Consider the following 22,509-nt stretch of genomic DNA (forward strand, 5'->3'; position numbering starts at 1 on the left):
AGGAGAGGGCCATATTACACTTACTTGAGCAGCATAGTAAACCCCTTTTCTGACTCTCTCCTCTCCTTCTGACTCTCTCCAAATGTTGGTACCCTTCCCCAGATCTGTAGCTCAACACAATCCTGTCTCGGCGCTCTACAGACGATTCCTTTGACCTCATGGCTTTGGTTTTTGCTCTGACGTGCACTGTCAACTGTGGGACTTTATATAGACTGGTGGGTGCCTTTCTAAATCATGTCCAATCAATTGAATTTACCACAGGTGGACACTAATCAAGTTGTAGAAACATCTCAAGGATGATCAATGGAAACAGGATGCACCTGAGCTCAATTTCGAGTCTCATCGCAAAAGTTTGGAATACTTATGTAAATAAAGTATTTGTTTAAAAAAAAAACATTTCTAAAAAACTTTTTTCTCTTTGTCATGATGGGGTATTGTGTGTAGATTGACGAGGAAAATGTTTTATTTAATCAAATGTAGAATAAGTCTGTAACATAACAAAAGGTGGAAAAAGCCAAGGGGTATGAATACTTTCCGAATGCACTGTATATCATGGTGCTGTGCATTTTGGGATTTCATAGCAGCACAGATGATGATGGACCACTCTTATTGAATGGTTACTACAATAGACCTGTCTGAAGGCATTGGGCTGTTTGATTGTGTTAGTCCTTTTTATACTTCATCACAAGTAAAATTTGTGGTTTTACTTGTGGCATTTTTATAATGCAATCAAGCTTTGTTCAAGATTCATTCAAGGATATGTTGTAAAAAAAAAAAACATCTAGATGCCACAAGCAGGCATTTGCTGTCAAATATCACAAAAACACACTGTATATATAGGGACAATGTTCTGTGTAAGACTTTCAAGTTCCTCTTTATTGTATGCGCTATCTAGATTAAAGAGGTGCAGTACACCATTATGCCACAAGGTGGTATTACTCCACAGCTTTTTTGTTATAGAGATAAACACAGCAGTGCTAGTCTGCCCCAGCAGGTTTGGAACCTGTCGAAGGAGGAGAATAACTGAGATATGATTGATTGAATGGTTGTGTAAACTTTTGTGGTTATTGTACAGCTGGCAGCATCATAGGGCAACTCCATCTGTAAATACACTCACCACACAGGAGTGGCAGGAGGGCACAGCCAGCCATACATCTGTCTCAGCACAGGATTTACAGGCATTTGCAGACACCGAGTCTGACTTGGATGAACCCAACCCAATAAAGTGTCTAAATTATGATCAGATGCATTAACAAGCCCTCATAATTATCCCAGAGGACTGATCTACGGTGGAGAGGAACAAGTGCAATCACATGTATACCTTCTCAGAATACACGATGAACAACCTCAGAACCAAAGACGATGGTTAACTAGTTGTTCAACAGGAAGTATTATGACCTTTGCAGCTGTAGAACCACAAGTCAAATAAATGGTTATTACAGCATGATAAACATCCAGTGATCCTTTACTGTACAAAGCTTTCAGACAGCTCCAAAGGGGACGGCAGGGAGCATTTTTTACCCCACAGATAGACAATGGAGCCGTTCCGAAGGGGACGACAGGGAGCATTTTTTACCCCACAGATGGACAATGGAGCAGGTCCAAAGGGGACGACAGGGAGCATTTTTTACCCCATAGATAGACAATGGAGCAGATCCAAAGGGGACGACAGGGAGCATTTTTTACCCCACAGATAGACAATGGAGCCGTTCCGAAGGGGACGACAGGGATAATTTTTTACCCCACAGATGACAATGGAGCCGTTCCAAAGGGGACGACAGGGAGCATTTTTTACCCCACAGATAGACAATGGAGCCGTTCCAAAGGGGACGACAGGGAGCATTTTTTACCCCACAGATAGACAATGGAGCCGTTCCAAAGGGGACGACAGGGAGCATTTTTACCCCACAGATAGACAATGGAGCCGTTCCAAAGGGGACGACAGGGAGCATTTTTTACCCCACAGATAGACAATGGAGCCGTTCCAAAGGGGACGACAGGGAGCATTTTTTACCCCACAGATAGTCAATGGAGCCGTTCCAAAGGGGACGACAGGGAGCATTTTTTACCCCACAGATAGACAATGGAGCCGTTCCAAAGGGGACGACAGGGAGCATTTTTTACCCCACAGATAGACAATGGAGCCGTTCCAATGGCAAACAAGACAATAATCACATCAGAGGACTATGATGCAGCGCATCAAAACAAAACACTTATTTCACTAAACTACTTAATATGACACAATCAAAAAATCTAACGTATAAAAGAGAGGGCATTCATTCTATTTTCCAGTCAAGTGGGGAACACCACAGGCTTTTAACCAAATACAATTATCATATTTGACCACCTGACAAATGCACCATCATCACAATTGAGAGAAAACATGCTTTTGTCCAACAACACCACTCCAGCATGTCCTGCTGTGATCCGGAGGACAAAAATCCATATTAAACAGTGCAGATGCAATGAACGAAGGCTTCACCTTCAGCTCTGTGTGGGAGGATGGTGAAGTGATGTTCTCATGATGATTTATGAACAATAGAAGGAAGGAATGACTTATTCTTCCATGTTCTATTTCTGTGATTTGCAGTACTAGTATAATGAGGGCACCTTCACCTTTTTAAAGGGGAAATTCACCCCAAAACACTTCTGAGCCCTTCATAACACTTGCCTGGCTGCTTTGTCAGTACCCCAGACAGTTTAGGTCCATTGTTTTGAGTAATTAGATTTCTGTATTTTTACATCAAAATGCTGACTTTCCGAAATTACCTAAAATGCATTAAAAACGGTATATTTATTGTTACGTTAACAGTGATTGGTGTCTCTGCATTGAATTGCCAAATACATGTGTTGTATAATAAAAAACAAAGACCTACTTTGGGATAGCGCAAAGATATTCCATAAAAAGTCTGTAATCTGGTAGATACTGTTCTTTGTGGTTCTAAAGTGGATAATTACAGGAGGCGGGACGAAGGAGTGTGTTATACTACTGGTCTTCAAGAAAGGAAATCAGAACGAAAGGAAGTAAACAAAGAGATGGTAGCTAGCCATTAGTAATCTCTGAAGTAAAGTAAGGCAAATAACGTTAATAGTCGAGGAGCTGAGTGACATTGGCCAAAATGAAGTGCAATAATGTTTAGGTCAGATACCAATACACTACATATTTCAACTCTTTTCATGACTGCGATGGAGCTTTGTGTCCGGCATGGCTGCAAGCTATCCGAAATCCTGCTTATGGTTTCGATACGACGCCTGAAGTAATTTACCAGCTGCGGTTGACCGTGTCCAGTGATCACTTTATGGCCACTGACTGCAATGGGGACACCTGCTTGTCAAATATCTCATTCCATAATCATGGGCATTAATACTGAGTTGGTCCTTCCTTTGCTGCTATAATAGCCTCCACTCTTCTGGGAAGACTTTCCACCAGATGTTGAAACATTGCTGCGAGGACTTGCTTCCATTCAGCCACAAGAGCGTTAGTGAGGTCGGGCACTGATGTTGGGCGATTAGGCCTGGCTCGCACTCAGCGTTCCGATTCAGCTCAAAGGTCAGGGCTCTGTGTAGGCCAGTCAAGTTCTTCCACACTGATATCAACAAACTATTTCTGTATGGACCTTGCATTGTGCACGGGGGCATTGTCATGCTGAAACAGGAAAGGGCCATCCCCAAACTGTGGCCACAAAGTTGGTAGCACAGAATTGTCTAGAATGTCATTGTATGTTGTAGCATTAAGATTTCCATTTACTGGAACAAAGGTGCCTAGCCCAAGCCATGAAAAACAGCCCCAGACCATTATTCCTCCTCCACCATACTTTACGTTTGGCACTATGCATTGGGTCAGGTAGCGTTCTCCTGGCTTTCGCCAAACCCAGATTCATCCGTTGGACTTCCAGATGGTGAAGCGTGATTCATCACTCCAGAGAATGCGTTTCCACTGCTCCAGGGTCCAATGGCGGCGAGCTTTACACCACTCCAGCAGACGCTTAGCATTGCGCATGGTGACTTTAAGCTTGTGTGCAGCTGCTCGGTCATGGAAACCCATTTCACGAAGCTACCGAAGAACAGTGCTGACGTGGCTTCCAGATGATTTTTCCGCGCTTCAGCACTCGGAGGTCCCATGAGCTTGTGTGGCCTACCAATTCCCTTCTGAGCCATTGTTGCTTCTAGACGTTTCCACTTCACAATAACAGCACTTACAGTTGACCGGAGCAGTTCTTGCAGGGCAGACATTTGACGAACTGACTTGTTGGAAAGGTGGCATCCTATGACTGTGCCACCTTGAAAGTCATTGAGCTCTTCGGTAATGGCATTCTACAGCTAATGTTTGTCTATGGAGATTGCATTGCTGTTTGCTTGATTTTAAACACCCATCAGCAACGAGTGTGGCTGAAATAGCCAAATCCACTCATTTGAAGGGGTGTTCACATACTTATGTATATATAGTGTATGTTGCTAGCTAGCTAAGTTGCTAACACGTGTTGCTAGTCACCACAAAGTAATATATTATTTGTTTGCCATTCCTGGAACTAGATGGTGTTTTTAGCTTAGCTACTACTTTAATTGTTATGTTATCCTGTCCTACGGTTTTGTTTGTTTTGCAATTCTGTTTTTCATTATAACGTTATGATGAGAAATAGTAGATTTTCCACACTTTTTTATAGTGCTATTGATTGCATAACATGACTTGCCCTAGTTAAGGTCCATAAGTTGGACACAGCCCCAGCCAAAGACATATATATACATACATGTCTCTGGCCCTAGCTGGTGCATGAGTTGTAATGACAACAAACTGGCCCAACCTTTACATTATTTACATTAAAACATTTAGAATATCAGATATTGCCCTGAATTGACATGACTGACCCTTTTATTCCAGCCAACATCACCAATCACTCTCTGTTTATACAGTACCTGCCTGGGAGGGAATGGAAGAAAGTAAGGGGTGGTGGAACAGACATGAGGATAGGACAATCAACCATACTGTCACGGATTTTATCCTCGTTCAATTTCTTTTATCTTTGTATCCTTTTCACACTCTTTTCAATGTTCCTTCCACTCGTGCCTCCTATAATGATACAAGGAGAGACTAAATTAGGACTCATTTAAATGTTTTGTTTTGTTATTCTGTTACACATCTTCCAGGAGATCCACAAAGCCATGTGGAGGATTCCAAACAGGTCAAGGACTGGGTAGAGAAGAGTGTCCAAACAGAAGACATTCAACTTTAGAACCCAACGGGTCCAGCAGACTGTCAAGCGGTGTGAAGATAAACAGATCATATACAAAGACTCAGACTTCGAGGAGGTAGCACCAAAACTTCTCAGCCTAACTTTGCAACGAACTTTAGCTAGCCCTAATGATGGCATTGTTATGTTGTGGAACGCCATCGATAACATGTCATGCAATCATGACTATTCTATTAATAGGGCGCGTGTCCACTCGTTCTAGACACTGTTTACCTAGCCAGCAAGTCATCATTGTCAGACAAACTAGAAGGGGACTGCAATAGCCAGATGCATTAGGGGGTGTAGGCAGGCTATTCAGATACAGTTGGTATAGGCTATAGAGTACCACAGTATGAGTCATAATACCCATAAAACCTAGCAGTCAAACAGGGAAATGGGTCCAATCATTTTTCCATCATTCATATGTCCCATAGGTGATTTTAGAAACACTTAAAATCGGTCTGTGTTTTGTGTAGGCTTACCCTGGTGTGACGTTTTAATAACCGTGTAAATCTCTCTAGGACAAGCCCGGACTAGAACCCGATCGAACATCTATGGAGAGACCTGACAATAGCTGTGCGTGCGGTGACGCTCCCCATCCAACCTGACAGAGCTTGAGAAGGTCTGCATAGAAGAATGGGAGAAACTCCCCAAATACAGGTCTACCAAGCTTGTAGCGTCATACCCAAGAAGACTCAAGGCTGTAAACCAGGGGTGGGCAACTCCAGCCCTTGAGGGCCTGATTGGTGTCACACTTTTTCTCCATCCCTAGCAAACACAGCTGATTAATCCAATTGCATTCTAAACTGAAAATCATGATTAGTTGATTATTGGAGTCAGGTGTGTTAGCTGGAGCTGGGGCAAAACTGTGACACCAATCAGGCCCTCGAGGACTGGAATTGTCCACCCTCGCTGTAAACGCTGCCAAAGGTTCTTCAACAAAGTACTGAGTAAAGGGTCTGAATACTTATGTAAATGTGATATTTCAGTTAAAAACATTTAATACATTTGCAAAAATGTCTAAAAACCTGTTTTTGCTTCATCATTATGGGGTATGTGTGTAGATTGATGAGGAAAAAATACAATTTGATCTATTTTAGAATAAGGCTGTAACTGTGGAAAAAGTCAAGGGGTCTGAATACTTTCCGAATGTCTAAGAAGTCCAAGAAGCTGGCTATCATATCTGCAGCTGAGAAATGTTTTGGGCTCCCAAGACTTCACGGCAGAAGCACTACAAGGCCTAGTGTATCTAGGAAATGTTCTGCACTCACAGGAGGCTTCTGAGCCTGTTTTGAGACCTGATTACAATTAGGTTCTTACAGCAGATTGAATATGTTTAGTTAATTTCCTTTTTGGTAGTTTGTATGATATGTTATTTATTTTTACCCAAACGGGATCCTTATTATCCACCCGCACAGTAGGTGGTGGAATGCGCATCTAATTGTTGCGAACGCCATTATACCATAGAGGACGAAAAGCTTCCCATTTGGACCATCAGGTGTGGCACATCGTTTCCAGTTGATCCTGGGGATTCTGAAGAAAGCTGAGACATTCACTGTCTGTCGGTAGAGCTTGCCATGTCCTGTAACTGCACCACCAGTCACAGCGCGTTCTGGGAAGAGCCTGTGTTTCCTCGACATCTGGCCGTTCTCGTCTCTCTAGCTCTTTTCTCCCTGTCAGCCCGCAAATGGAACAACTCAGTCTTAGTAAACTCCGGCTCAAACCGATATGGCACAACAGTCCCATTCTGAAAAAAAAGGCAGGGCTCCAATTTCCTCTTCGTTCTTGATCTGACATTCTTTACTCTATTTCATTTTGACGAGGGCAGCAAATACTGAGAGGGAGTGAAAAGTGTTTACAACCTTCAACCACGACCGCCTCTGAAGTCCCAAATCGCGACGCACATTCTTATACTTCCTGGATTTCAATATGAAAATAACAAAATGCATTGGTAAAAATGTGCCTACTGAAACAAGTTACCTGAAAATTGTACAGAGAAAGTCATTACGAGGACTCTTGTGGTCATGGGAGGCCAGAGCAGTGTGTTTGGGAGGTATTTACGATGGACTTTAACGTTGCAGGGGGTTTCTATGGGGAAGGCGCGGTTAATACCTACATCTAAATACTCAAGCAATGGACCTAAAAAAACTGTCTGGGGTACTGACAAACGACCAGGCTAGTGTTTTATAAAGGGTCCAGAAGTGTTAAGGAAATCGTTCTTCTTGCAAATCATGTAAATGTTTTGAACAAACTATTATATTAATCAGACTATCCACAATACTCATATTATTGTGTGCGTGTAACCGCGTTCATTGATAGCAGTACTATTCTCACTGTCAGTTACTTTTCCACTACTAATACTATCACTACAGCTACTAGAACATCTACTATCTGTAGTACTAAAAGAGATGGAGCCTCCCTGTATGTAAGAATATTACAGCACCTGCCAAGCAGTCTGGATCTTTATATCACAGAAAGTGCCCTTGTTGTGTAAATGCAGGGTTGCTGGTTCAAGTCCCATTTCAGCTGTCCCTTCTCAATTTGTGCAATACTTCTAATACCCTGTGAACAAAACGTTGTCTAGGTTGTCCACAGCGTCAGGAAATTGTCATGGTCCCCTGTTTGCTGGGTACTACCACACGTTTTTGATGATTTTTATTACATTTAGTAAAGAAACACAATTTAGACAATATAAGAAACCATTTGTTCCCTTCAAACATTTTGTCAGACCCTTCACAAACACGTAAGCTCTGAGGTTACATGTCTATTATATACTGAGTGCACAAAACATTAGGAACACCTTCCTAATATCGAGTTACATCCCTCAGAACAGCCTCAATTCATTGCGGCATGGACTCTACAAGGTGTCAAAAGCATTCCACAGGGATGCTGGCCCATGTTGACTCCAATGCTTCCCACAGTTTTGTCAAGTTGGCTGGGTGTCCATTGAGTGGTGGACACACGGAAAACTATTGAGTCTGAAAAACCCAGCAGCGTTGCAGTTCTTGACACAGTCAAAGCGGTGCGCGTGGCACCCATTACCATTACCTGTTCAAAGGCACTTGCATTTTTTGTCTTGCACATCACCCTCTGAATGGAACACACACACAATCCATATCTAAATTGTCTCAAGTCTTAAAAATCCCTCTTTAACCTCTCCTCCCCTTCATCTACACTGATTGAAGCGTTACACAGGTGATATCAATAAGAGATCAAAGCTTTCATCTGGATTCTGGTCAGTCTGTCGTTTAAAGAGCAGATGTTCCTAATGTTTTGTACACTCAGTGTACAGTCTCACTGAGATGCATTTTTCAAAAGCTTTTAATGCTTAACAATATCACCATACCTATCATGAGTCACATCTTACACTACACTAGAATTGTTGCTGTATTGTCTTGTACAGCCATATGGTCACAGCAGGCTCTTTCTAATCTATACTTTATACATCAAAATATTGTGTGACCCTCCAAATAAACAAGACAATGTTTTTAAATTCAGCTCAGTAGGATTACAGCGACCCAGTAGGAAGCCTGGGAAACTGGATAAGAGGATAAGAATGTACCTTCTTGTGTTCAGGTTCTGGGTTTGTTGACTGTGCTATAGGTTGCAGATGGATCTTCAGCTGCGTGTGCTGCAGGATGGGGGGCAACACCTAGGCGATTGAATTTCAATACAACATACTGGACTTTGTCCTGTTTCTCCGGGTTAGGCAGTTGGACAGTGGAGTAAAGAGGTTCTTCATGGTTTCTGGAGTGAGAGAGGTGGACATTGGCATAGATCCTGACGTCCTCATCTGTGTCCGCATTCTGTGCTGCAGTTGGGGCTGTCCTCAGGATGGTTTCGTACAGGTGACTAGAGCCTCCCTGTCCATCCTTGTCTGTGTCTACTGTCTGTACTGCAGGAGGGGTCATGGCCATGCCTGAGATGTTGTCATACAGGTGACTAGAGTCTCCCTGTCCATCCTCTGCTGTGTCCCGTGTGTCAGTTGATTTGGGAGCCCACTTCCTGAACCACAGAAAGCTAAATAGGAGAATGAGAACCAGAGCAACCACTGTGATTCCTACAGCTATGTTAATACTAGTTTCTTTCCTGATACTATGATCAATCTAACTGTGGAGTTCTTAGCTCCCATTTCATTCTGTGCCTCACAATAATATTCTCCACTGTCCTCCGATCTGATGTTGATGATGCGATAGATCTGACCGGATTCTTTTGATGTGTTAATGTTCCTCTTGTACCAGGTGTATTTCTGAACTGGTGGGTTGGCATCACTGCTGCAGGTCAGAATAACTGAACTGCCCTCCACTATTTCACCAGAGGGACCGATTGACACTGAGATGCTCTTTGGTTTGTATCTGACAGTTAGAGTCACTTCAGGAGAGTGGAGATTATCATGGCCTTCTACAGCACAGGAGTAGCTGCCTGCATCCTCACTGCTGACTTGGCACAGGTGCAGGCTGTTGCAGTAGTTGTGGCTGTTTGGTATAGCCTGTCTGTTCTTATACCAAATGAAGGCTGTGTTGTCACCCAGTCTACAGTTGGCTGTACATGTCAGTTTGGCCATTTCCCTCTCAGAGACAGACATAGGGTTCATCTCCAACAGGACATATGTGACAGTCAGGTATACACCGGGTGAACTGACATATTTCCCTTCTGCAGTTACTAATCTGAATTTGTACTCAGCTGAGTCACTGTCTTTAAGGTCTTTGATTCTCAGGGTGCAATCGCTGTCCTCATTTCCATGGTACTCCAGACGATTCAAATAGTTTGGGTCCTTCTTCAGATCTGTAGGCTCCTTTGTAGACTTTCCTTGAGTAAACCAGAATGTGTCTTTGGGTATATGACCATGGGGATATGTGTAAGTGCAGGATATGTCCACTGATGACCCCTTCAAGGCACAGATACTCCTTTTGGCGTAAATCACTCTCCAACAGTTCTGGCCCACGGCACACACTGCAGGAGAGCGGTGGTCCTCGTAACCTTTTACAGCACAGGAGTAACTGTCTTCATCAGAACTCAAGACACTGTAATTTTGTGACACACATTCATGTTGAGGCTTTCCATTTTTGTACCAGATGTAGTCAGGATTGGGGTTGTCACTCAGAGTACAGGTGGTGCTGCAATTCAGTATCACCCATGACCCCTTTGTCACATAGGTAGTCACCTTCAGGTCTGTCACGGAAATGAATACATCTTTCTGATATATCCAGCCGTGTATGTTGGTTTTAAATCCGAAGCAATACTCCGCTGTGTCATTCTCTCTCAGGTCTGTGATTTTCAGAGTGCAGTCATTGTGATTATTCCCAAGGTACTCAACACGACCTGCAAACGCTTGTTGTTCCATGATGTTATAAGTATACCCCACTGACGTTCCACCATTTATACCATTCTGTTTCTATGATCTCATGCCCACTGGGATATCTGTAAGTGCAGGAAACTTCTACTGATAATCCCTTCAACGCACATATTCTCGTTCTGGTGAAAGTCACATCCCAGCCATACTCTCCCAGTACTCCTGAGAAACAAACATAGGAAAACTATCAAAATGAGCATGAACATTTACCATATACACCAGAACAACCTTCAAACACTTCTTGTCCTGATCATCTTTTATGACATTTTACATGTTTCTCAAAAGTGAAACCCGAAAATTATACTTTTGAAAAGTGAATGAGTATTGATAAAAATCTGTGCCTGCCACAGATAACAGGAAAACCCCAAACACACTTCCTGCTGCTCTCAGGGCCATTGCTGCATTTCCCTCCCTGAGGTATCAAAAACATTGAAATAGTTTAAAAAACACTCTTTATAGCTAGCTGTTCAATGCCTAAATGGTGGTGTAAATAATATCTTGTTGAACATATAATAAGCACTGTAATACACAATATTTGCTCTAAACCTGTTTTTTTTCTCACAGAAGCCAAATACGTTGGACGGCAACATACACATTTTACTGAATCATATATATATTTTTTAAATGTTCTTGACATTTTAAGAAATGTTAAGAAATAAACTAAACTAAATGAATTAAACAACAGTCCAGATGTATGTCTTACAATCAGATACCAAAACATACTAACAGAAAACTTTAAGTGAAAGAATGTATCACATCAAATAGCATGACTGTGTCCAGAAGAATATGGTTCAAAACGCACGACGAGATCATTGGGAGAAAAATATATTTGAAGATATATTCAATCATACTTACAGAGGTGGAGAGGTCTGGTGAATGTAGAGCTCTCTGGCAGTGCATGGAATGAAACGGAAGAGCAGGCGTGGGGTCTGTGGTTATATTAATTACCAAGAAAAAAAATAGACTAAACGACGATGCAAAACTGACTCAACTTTGATGCATTTCTTGTTTTCAAATCAAATCAAATGTTATTTGTCACATACACATGGTTAGCAGATGTTAATGTGAGTGTAGAGAAATGCTTGTGCATCTAGTTCCGACAATGCAACGAGTAAACTAACCTAACCATTCCACAACTACTATCTTATACACACAAGTGTAAAGGGATAAAGAATATGTACATAAAGATGTATGAATGAGTGATGGTACAGAACGGCATAGGCAAGATGCAGTAGATGGTATAGAGTACAGTATATACATATGAGATGAGTAATGTAGGGTATGTAAACATAAAGTGGCATAGTTTAAAGTGGCTAGTGATACATGTATTACATAAAGATGGCAAGATGCAGTAGATGATATAGAGTACAGTATATACATATACATATGAGATGAATAATGTAGGGTATGTAAACATTATATTAAGTGGCATTGTTTAAAGTGGCTAGTGGTACATTTTTACATAAATTCCCATAAATTCCCATTATTAAAGTGGCTGGAGTTGAGTCAGTGTGTTGGCAGCAGCCACTCAATGTTAGTGGTGGCTGTTTAACAGTCTGATGGCCTTGAGATAGAAGCTGTTTTTCAGTCTCTCGGTCCCTGCTTTGATGCACCTGTACTGACCTCGCCTTCTGGATGATAGCGGGTTGAACAGGCAGTGGCTCGGGTGGTTGTTGTCCTTGATGATCTTTATGGCCTTCCTGTGACATCGGGTTGTGTAGGTGTCCTGGGGGGCAGGTAGTTTGCCCCCGGTGATGCATTGTGCAGACCTTACTACCCTCTGGAGAGCCTTGCGGTTGTGGGCGGAGCACTTGCCGTACCAGGCGGCGATACAGCCCGACAGGATGCTCTCGATTGTGCATCTGTAGAAGTTTGTGAGTGCTTTTGGTGACAAGCCGAATTTCTTCAGCCTCCTGAGGTTGAAGAGGCGCTGCTGTGCCTTCTTCACAACGCTGTCTGTGTGGGTGGACCAATTCAGTTTGTCCGTGATGTGTACGCTGAGGAACTTAAAACTTACTACCCTCCCGTCGATGTGGATAGGGGGGTGCTCCCTCTACTGTTTCCTGAAGTCCACAATCATCTCCTTTGTTTTGTTGACGTTGAGTGTGAGGTTATTTTCCTGACACCACACTCCAAGGGCCCTCACCTCCTCCCTGTAGGCCGTCTCGTCGTTGTTGGTAATCAAGCCTACCACTGTAGTTTCGTCTGCAACCTTGATGATTGAGTTGGAGGTGTGCATGGCCACGTAGTCGTGGGTGAACAGGGAGTACAGGAGAGGGCTCAGAACACACCCTTGTGGGGCCCCAGTGTTGGGGATCAGCGGGGTAGAGATGTTGTTACCTACCCTCACCACCTGGGGGCGGCCCGTCAGGAAGTCCAGTACCCAGTTGCACAGGACAGGGTCGAGACCCAGGGTCTCGAGCTTGATGACGAGTTTAGAGGGTACTATGGTGTTAAATGCTGAGCTGTAGTCGATTAACAGCATTCTCACATAGGTATTCCTCTTGTCCAGATGGGTTAGGGCAGTGTGCAGTGTGATTGCGATTGCGTCGTCTGTGGACCTATTGGAGCGGTAAGCAAATTGGAGTGGGTCTAGGGTGTCAGGTAGGGGGGAGGTGATATGGTCCTTGACTAGTCTCTCAAAGCACTTCATGATGACGGAAGTGAGTGCTACGGGGCAGTAGTCGTTTTCTCAGTTACCTTAGCTTTTTTGGGAACAGGAACAATGGTGGCCCTCTTGAAGCATGTGGGAACAGCAGACTGGGATAAGGATTGATTGAATATGTCCGTAAACACACCAGCCAGCTGGTCTGCGCATGCTCTGAGGACGCGGCTGGGGGTGCCGTCTGGGACGGCAGCCTTGCGAGGGTTATCATGTTTAAATGTTTTACTCACGTCGGCTGCAGTGAAGGAGAGCCTGTAGGTTTTGGTAGCGGGCCGTGTCAGTGGCACTGTATTGTCCTCAAAGCGGGCAAAAAAGTTATTTAGTCTGTCTGGGAGCAAGACATCCTGGTCTTCGACGTGGCTGGTTTTCTTTTTGTAATCCGTGATTGACTGTAGACCCTGCCACATACCTCTTGTGTCTGAGCCGTTGAATTGCGACTCTGCTTTGTCTCTATACTGACACTTAGCTTGTTTGATTGCCTTGCGGAGGGAATAGCTACAGTCTTTGTATTCGGTCACCTTGCCCTGGTTATAAGCAGTGGTTTGCGCTTACAGTTTCGCGCGAATGCCATCAATCCACGGTTTCTGGTTTGGGAATGTTTTAATCGTTGCTGTGGGTATAACATCGCCGATGCACTTTCTAATGAACTCGCTCACCGAATCAGCAGATTCGTCAATGTTGTTGTTGGACGCAATGCGGAACATATCCCAATCTACGTGATCGAAGCAGTCTTGAAGGGTGGAATCAGATTGGTCGAACCAGCGTTGAACAGACCTGAGCGCGGAAGCTTCTTGTTTTAGTTTTTAATCCACCAACCAGAAGACAATTTATTTTTAAAACATTTTGATTACTATTAAATATAGTCTACACATTTTCATTATGACGAACATAGTTAATAAATGTCCGTTTTGATCATTATAGGTCAAAGAGGTCCATATTGCTTGTCTCTCTAATCTGCTCCTCCAGGGTGTAAGGACAACCACTTGGTTGACCTTTGACCCCAGTGTATGGACGGTGCCCGGGCGGAGTGGGTACTGGATCTTGTGTTCATAACCGGCAAAAAAGAACACCTGCCTAGATGACAAGAGTGCTCTCACCCCAGGAGGACTCGGGCTAGGTACGGCATTACATGAGAAGAACTTACTGTACTGTGGCATGTGTTAGTTTAGTGGTGTTCATTTACTAAAGGGACTAAACAACTTATAACCTCACTCCTGAATTGTTTTCTGTCAAGATCTAATTTATTGATTGCTGTACAGATGTAGTATCTTCATTTGAGTCAGTTTTCTACAGCAGGAAAAGAATCGTGCAGCAACAGGAAATGTGAATTTTTAAGTGGATTATAATTAAGCAATATTTTTTGTAGGGATTGGTACATTTTTCATAAGGGGAAATCAAGTCTGAAATTTCAAAGTGGAAATTACAAACTTCAGAAGCCTTTTTAAACGTTGAATATACTACAAGTTTTAAATGTCCTGCATTGCAGGAAAGTTCTCGTGATCAAATGAATATCCTACATCTGTAGGAGTCCCTGTCTTGACATCGAGGCAGTTCAAGGAATCTGACTTTGAGAAGGTGGTGGAGTTTATGATAAGGGGATCCATATTGACCAGGATGTGAAGAAGAAGACCAGTAAGAAGGGATACATGCACATAGCTGACACAGGCCATGTGGACTGGCCAGACATAGCTTATTATCCCATTGCAAACTTGGACCAAACTATAACACTTCAGTTCACTTTATTATGGGTTCAGCTTAGAGCAAGTCCAGAATGGGAGATAAAGGGAAAAGCTTGTGAAACCAAAACAGTTTGGAGGACCATGACAGAGAATGACAGTAATATATAGTATAAAGACTTGACCACTCTATAAGTTAACCATGGTATATCCCTATCCTCCACAGGAAGCTTCCAGGTCTTTAAGTCCTTCTTGCTGCAGGATCCAGGGACAGTGGCCTGTATCACTGACCTGTGCCAGAGGGTGGAGGAGTTCACACGGCTGTTCCCCATGCCTGGCTTCACTGAGAGAGACACAGGGAGACTGGACTTTAGGCCCAGGTTATGATCCCATCCTTCAGCCAGATAGTGCAGTAGTTGTGTAGATGAACAAAAGTACAATCATCTAATCTGTTAGTCTTTCCAGGAGAAGAACCTTTGTTCTAATTCTGCCAGACATTGATAGCTGCTATATGGTTCATAAGGAGATTTTTGTATTCCAATTTTGTTCAATATTTAATTGTATCAAGTTACTGTGATACTACGTTGTAAATAGTGCAATTCTTGTTATACTCCTTTTCACCTGATGTGTAGAGAATTGACATAGAGATGTTTTCTCCTTCACATTTCTCTCTGTGCGAATTGAGCATGTGTATATGTCTTGTTTAGAAGAGAGGAAGAGAGGGGGCTCTGAGATTTCCTAAACAGAGCAGCATTTCCTCTGAGCGTTTCCTCTCGCTGTAGACTAGTAGAGTAGTAACGGACAAGGGGTTGCTAGTCTTGGAGCAAACAGAGGATCTCTTAGAGTCCCTGTTAGAGATCCCCACACACATGAACACAAAGTGAATATTAGTTTGTTAACCTAAACGTGTCAACCACTTTGTTTGTGGAATCTTCTGGTGGTTGTGAGAGTATGACAAATTGAACGGCTAAATGTTGTCTGTTTTTCAATACTATCTCTTTCTCACTTTCCCAGATTCCTCCATTATTCATCAGGGAAATAGAGCCTTTTCAGCTCCCTATTACTTCTTACTGCAATGCTTTATCCCAGTGCTGTTAAATGTCCCACAGGGCAGAATATAAGCCTGAGTGGAAGCGTTTTCTAATTCTCAGTCATGCCTGTTATGTGTCAATCATGTTGGATGGTCATTTAACATACGTGATATGTATAAGTGTGTTTGCCTGTTTGTGTTTGCATGTTTTGGTGCACAACTGCACATACAGAACATCCATACTGTGTGTGTGTGTGTGTGTGTCTTCTCTCTATGCTTGTGCCAGAGGATTGTGCTTCCACAGTAACAGGCCACAGTCCAGCTGTCATAAAGGTCAGAGAAACTTTCAACTCTGCTGACAGAAAAAACAAACATCTGCTCATCCTGCACTCAGCTCCATCTCTCCGCTAGTTTCTCACGACCTGACAACTCTGACGCACTCTCCTCTGTTTGGTTGTGTGTGTTTGTTTACTTTGTGGTTCCCCCTGTTTTGTGGCTTTTAACCGTCCTATGGGAACTAATTTGTTCCCTTGTGTTCTTTGCTACAAGGGTCATCAGCCTGCCTATTTTGTGGTTTTCCATCCAAAACAGATCAAAGTGTTTTATATGTGGACATTAACCCGTTGTATGTATGCCTCTGGATCGTCTGAGTGAGGGTGATGGAAAGAGTGCCTGCGTGTGGAACAGTACAAGTGGGTACGTGTTGCCCTGTACGCTGTCATATGTCAAGGTGACGAAGGGTGTCTGTTTTTTGGCTAGCAGTGTCTGTTGTTGTGGAGATGAAAGGCACTGCACTCTCTAATCTCACAGCTGGATATGTGTACAGTACAGTGCTCCGTTGTATGTGAGAAGAAAGAAACACCATATACCCAAAACAGCAGCTGACACTGTGTTACTGACTGATGGCCTATGTTCAGCTAGAGTTATGTTTTCAGCTTATCTTCCACTATGAATGTACACATGATTAGAAATTCACTCTCTAAATTCTAGAGACATTTTATTTGGACAACATTTCCATTCAGAAATTGAGCTTAATAATTTCTTTCATTTTGTGAAGAAATCTATGCACACTCTTGCCTGTTATCATAACGAGCACCTTCGTTGTTAGATTTAGTGACTGCCAAACTAACAATGAAGTGTTTATGATAAAACAAACAGACACATTTAGATTTGATCATCAACATTATGGATCAATCTCCAAATATTCGTATAGAAGCATTGAGAGAAGAATACTTCACAGATTTGAATTCTTCAGTGACGTTCTTCGGGCTGGACTTGGTGCCGTTAGGATAGAGGGAAGATACTCAGAATTGAGGTCCCTCCTTCTTCAGGTTCTTGTAGTCAGTATCGATGGCCACAAACTGGGGAAGAAGACAATATGGCAGGATTTACATAATTCTCTTGGCTACTTATATTGATGCAAAATATGTGATTGGCTTAACTCATACTATTGATAGGCTACATTACTATTACATTGTTGTCAAGTCAAACAAGAATGGAATAAGATGCAGTAAACATACACTTTGTGGAGCTAAAGTGTGTTTATTGCTGACAGTGTTGGCAGTACTGTACCTTGTACTGGTAGGTAGGGTCAAGCTGATTCCAGGGCTCAGGGTTGTTCTTCTTGTTCCAGCTGTACAGTGACACAGCAGTCAAAGCAGGCCGAAGTAGGACAAACACAAATGGGATTAGAGGGAACTGTGTTAGTCTGCCTACGAGGACCTATTCATGGGCCAGGTCTAGTTTCCAAAAACTTGCGGCAGCATAGCCCGTTAGTAGTGATATGGGAATTGATGCCCCAGAACGGCACAAGAGGTGGGATTACCTCTTGTGCCTTATGATGTTAAAGGGAATTGGCATCCACTACTATATGTTTTAATTGGATAGTATTAAGAAATTGATTAAACCATAATAATTTAAAAACAAAATGGACAATAAGGAAAATGGTAAAGAGTCTTACGTGACATGGGGCCCCTTTGCAAGACGGACCAAATACAAGGAGGCTCCTCCCATTCCCAACAAGATGAAGAATAACTGGGGCATGAGCTATGAGAGAGTAAGAAGAAAGAGGAAGATAGCATGACCATTGCATTCACTCTGAGGCATAGAAATGTGAACATTTCTACATAACCTTTGTCAATACAGTGTTCCAGTGACCAGCTAATCAAGCTGATTACACAGGGAGGGATCCATTATAGACTTTGCTCTGTCATTCTTTAGATCACATGACATATGATGATCCCGTTGTGTGTCTGTGTGTGTGTGCATGAATATGTTCATGCCTGTGTGTGTACTTTTCAGAGAGACTCCTCATGTGTAACTTCCTCTTTCATACTATATACCAGTGTTTCATAACTCCAGTCCTCGAGTACCCAAAACAGCACAAGTTTTTGTTGAAGCCCCGGACAAACTCCCCTGATTCCACTCATCCAGGTTGAATCAGGTGAGTTTGCCCGGTTTCAAACCTTGATCACTTAGTTGTACTATTTCATTAACAAAGACCGTGTCTGTTGCTCTCTCAAAACGTTGGTAAAGCTTTAATAAGCCTATGTGAATGTAGTCAAATAAATGCAGACCTAGTTAGTAAGTAGTTTACTCAGACGTGACTCTGGTAGGGAACGCTGTGGCGCTGTCCAAGTGCTGATCCTACTACACAGGGCTGTTAGGCTAACTGGCATCCCTTGGGTTGTCAAGTTTGTTTCGTAGCTCCCATTTAGACGAAAATCTGATGTAAATTCTTGACTATCTGCTGTTGAGGACATCTGAGCTAATGTATGAGATGGTAATAGCTTTCTAACTACTTCGGTCATATCGCCAGTCATTTTTTAAATAACACTGTCATTAAACAGAAAAACGAATAGCCTGTTTTCTGTGCCCCTCCTCTTTTAACAAACCATTCACCAACAACTTCAACACCAGACAAAAACACATTTTCAACCCCCCCAAAAAATGATGTGTCACAATTCATTAGTGAAGCCTGTTCAGGGTTGGAACTTTTGTTGAATTTCAATTACCCTGATGACACTATAGGAAACAATGTATGTTTTACTTTGATCATGTCTTGATTCCATTGAGCAACAACTGGTAGCACCGACAACAGAAATTATGAAACTTTCATGAAATATTATAGACTACTAACTCCCTTGAGGTAATAAACCATAAAACAAAAATAAGTACTTACCCCTGGATGCTTCTTTACGTGTTCTATCGCTATTTTAAACATATTTGCTTACAGTCTCTAAACTTTTTTATTATTATATGATATTAATTTCAAGATTATTATATTAATTTTAACAACAGTAATTTGTATTGTATTTCGTTTTTGCGGACGCGTTATGCAGACACCCAAAAGCTTGTTTGAGACTATCCGAGATTAGCGGTGAATCCCAAACCAGCCCCTCGCCACTAACAACCACTGAATTTATAAATTAACGCTACGAACTCGCTCCGAGGTCCGTTGTCACGTGTTGCCGACGTAACTCGGAGGGCAATAAATCCATTAGCTTCGTGACACACTCGTGACTTGAATGATGCAATTCCTGTTCTACATTCAAATAATACAATTTAAAATTGTTATTTTACAAGATATATACACTCTAAAAAGAAAAGGTCACTGGAGTATCCTGTTTTTAAACATGTATTTACTAGGCAAGTCAGTAAAGAACAAATTCTTATTTATAATGACGGCCTACCCCGGGCCAATTGTGCACCACCCTATGGGACTCCCAATCGCGGCCGGATGTGATACAGCCTGGATTCCAGGGACTGTAGTGGCACCTCTTGCACCAAAATGCAGTGTCTTAGACCGCTGCGCCACTCAGGAGCTCAAATTCATCAAGTTGAAACTGTGGGGGAACCCCTATAAGTTCTTCGAAGAACCCTTTAAAAGGGTTCTTCAAATATCTAATTTTAATGGATCCTCAAAGGACCCTATGAATAACTTTTTGGGGTTCATTTTTGAGCTACCCCCCTCCCCTTTTATTATTATTAATAATACACATTACAATAAGAACAATAACACAATATTTTAGTTGTCAGTGTTTATTATGATTTTAGTGGCAAAGCAGAATTTAAAAAATTAAAAATATGAGGTCAACTCCCAGCAGAGTCCCAAATCCAATGGGTATATCCTCTGGCCTGTTGATGTTAATGTGTTGATGTTCTCCGTATCCATAGCCAGAATGATTTTGCAGTGCATGGTGATCGAACAGGTTTCCTGTTATAGTCATCGGAGGTGTAGGGAATCCAAAAAAATAGTAATTATCCAGACGATTAACAAAACATGCACACAACAGTAATCATACCTTGGTTTTTGTGGTAAATGTGAATATAAAAAACTGTTTTGATAATGGTTTCCATTCACATACCTTGTCCATAATGTAAAGGCCTATGGGCTATTCATTGAAGAGGTAAGGGAGGAGGATGGTATATGTGATCTGCATAACGTACCAATACCAATTGACATACCTTTGTATGCCTCCTCCTCTGTATACCTACAGACACATGTTTCAGTTGGGTAATTAGGTTCCTGCAAGAACCCCCGCCAACTAAGGAGGTTCCTCGATCAAATCAAATTCAAATCAAATTGATTTATATAGCCCTTCGTACATCAGCTGATATCTCAAAGTGCTGTACAGAAACCCAGCCTAAAACCCCAGACAGCAAGCAATACAGGTGTAGAAGCACGGTGGGTAGGAAAAACTCCCTAGAAAGGCCAAAACCTAGGAAGAAACCTAGAGAGGAACCAGGCTATGAGGGGTGGCCAGTCCTCTTCTGGCTGTACCGGGTGGAGATTATAACAGAACATGGCCAAGATGTTCAAATGTTCCTAAATGACCAGCATGGTCAAACAATAATAATCACAGTAGTTGTCCAGGGTTCTTGGAAGAACCTTTTGGGGCCAATTTTTAGTGCCAAGAATCCTAAGGTTCTTCAAAGAACTTTGAGGATCTTAGAAGAACCCTTATTGAACCCCTCATTTTTAGAGTGTATCCTCAGTAAAAGTAAAAATGTTTATTTTGGGAGGTATTTCATTATTTACATGTGTCAAGCATTGAAAACAGACAAACAAATATACTTGCCATACAATTAGACATTTGCAGTGTCTCTATTTTTTGATTATCATACTCATTTCAAGATTATTATATTAATTTTGACTAAAGTAATTTGAATTTTATTTTTGCGTACGTGTTGCATACGTTGCGTAATGCAGACTTGTTTGTTTGAGCGTGTTTGAGCAGAGGTGATGGTAACCAGGTAAAACTCCGGAACTTAATTGTAGCAAGGACCTTAAGGTTCGCCCTGACTGGGGCAAGTAAACTGAGCCGTCGGCAAATTAATCCCAATCTAATATTGCCCAAGGAGATTGTTTTTCTGAAAACAACAAAACTAAGGAATTCCAGCATAGCCTAGCTAGTAGCTAAACCTAGGCATTGCCAAAGCAGTCATTTAAAAAAAAACTGCTACACAGGAAGCTAACATGGTCAGGGCGAGCAGAGTGAGAGCCACTTTATCCTATTGCTTCATGCCATTACACAGGCACAGAGATAACTCCTATTAGACAATATAACTAACAGGGCTGAGTTTGCTTTACGATAGGTTGCATCATGTGGCGGCATGTGGACCTATATAGGCTAAATCTGTAATAAAAAAGTCACACGTGCATTAGAACAATCTAGCAACCTATGTCATCCCTATTTGTTAATTTGATGAATTCCAGTCGTTCATTTTTGATTAAAAAAAGGCATAGGTAGCCTAGCCAACAGAAGTTTGACTATAAATTAAATTGGATAGTTCACATTTTCTCTTAACATAAATACATTGGTTTAGGCTATACACACATTACAATGCCGTTTCTTTTCCCTGGACCAGATGGGACAGGACGCATAGTAGGCTACAGTTGATCAGACTGATAGCCTACAGCATGCCCCATAACACAATATATAAACACATCTTAAAAAACAGTATACCAAATAACACTACACAACCTTTTTACACGGGGATATTTATACATTTAGGCCTCAACAAAAATACCAAAGGCTTCAAAAGCATTTAGGGTTTGCTTTGCTGAAACAGTATGTCAGATCGCTAATGTTTATATGTACTGTAGGCTGCTACAACATTTCTGTAAAGAGTTTTTACTTGTGTCTGTCGGAAGTGAGTTATTTTTAACACTTGCTAAAATAATGCCGGAAGTGAGTTATTTTTAACACTTGCTAAAATAATGTTAGTGGAAAGTGGAGAGCCCAGTCTGTTTTCTATAGACGTGCGCATAGCCGCAGGAAGTAAGGGTGCTGAGGGTGCTGCAGCATCCACTGAAAAATCTGAATTTCAAAAATATATTCATACATTTTAATTTTTTTATTAGCGGACTGACATAGACATCTGTAGTGAAGGCAAAAACATTTTTCACATCTCTGCTTTGGCAAAAAAAAGGTACTTGTATAATTAAGAACCATATCTTGCAGGATTCAATAGTTGGAATTGTAAGAATTGTTGCCCTGTCCCTTTCTCTGTGATGTCATTCTAATGGCACCCAGAAAGAACAAAACCCTGTC

General features: G+C 42.0%; 2 protein-coding genes across 3 annotated transcripts; both read right to left on the reverse strand.

Moving 5' to 3' along the window:
• Window positions 1-8,343: 8,343 nt before the first annotated feature.
• LOC112221448 (B-cell receptor CD22-like) lies at window positions 8,344-11,064 on the reverse strand. Its single transcript, XM_024383593.2, has one exon. It carries the CDS (start codon window positions 10,570-10,572, stop codon window positions 9,295-9,297), a length of 1,278 nt encoding a protein of 425 aa, XP_024239361.1. The 5' UTR covers window positions 10,573-11,064; the 3' UTR covers window positions 8,344-9,294.
• Window positions 11,065-15,027: 3,963 nt separating this feature from the next.
• LOC112222141 (NADH dehydrogenase [ubiquinone] 1 alpha subcomplex subunit 4-like 2) lies at window positions 15,028-19,362 on the reverse strand. Of its 2 annotated transcripts, XR_002949113.2 has the most exons (5): window positions 19,134-19,362; window positions 17,913-17,998; window positions 17,525-17,585; window positions 17,186-17,313; window positions 15,028-15,265 (listed from the first exon to the last, which is right to left on the reverse strand). XR_002949113.2 is itself a non-coding variant. In XM_024384777.1 (4 exons), the coding sequence occupies exons 1-4, from the start codon at window positions 19,173-19,175 to the stop codon at window positions 17,257-17,259; spliced, it is 246 nt and encodes an 81-aa protein (XP_024240545.1). In that variant the 5' UTR covers window positions 19,176-19,362; the 3' UTR covers window positions 16,917-17,256. The 2 variants fall into 2 exon arrangements, 1 of the variants encoding a protein (XP_024240545.1); XM_024384777.1 differs by lacking the exon at window positions 15,028-15,265 and having other exon boundaries at window positions 16,917-17,313.
• Window positions 19,363-22,509: the final 3,147 nt, after the last annotated feature.

The sequence above is a fragment of the Oncorhynchus tshawytscha genome, linkage group LG22 (assembly GCF_018296145.1).
Source record: "Oncorhynchus tshawytscha isolate Ot180627B linkage group LG22, Otsh_v2.0, whole genome shotgun sequence".
NCBI lineage: Eukaryota > Metazoa > Chordata > Actinopteri > Salmoniformes > Salmonidae > Oncorhynchus > Oncorhynchus tshawytscha.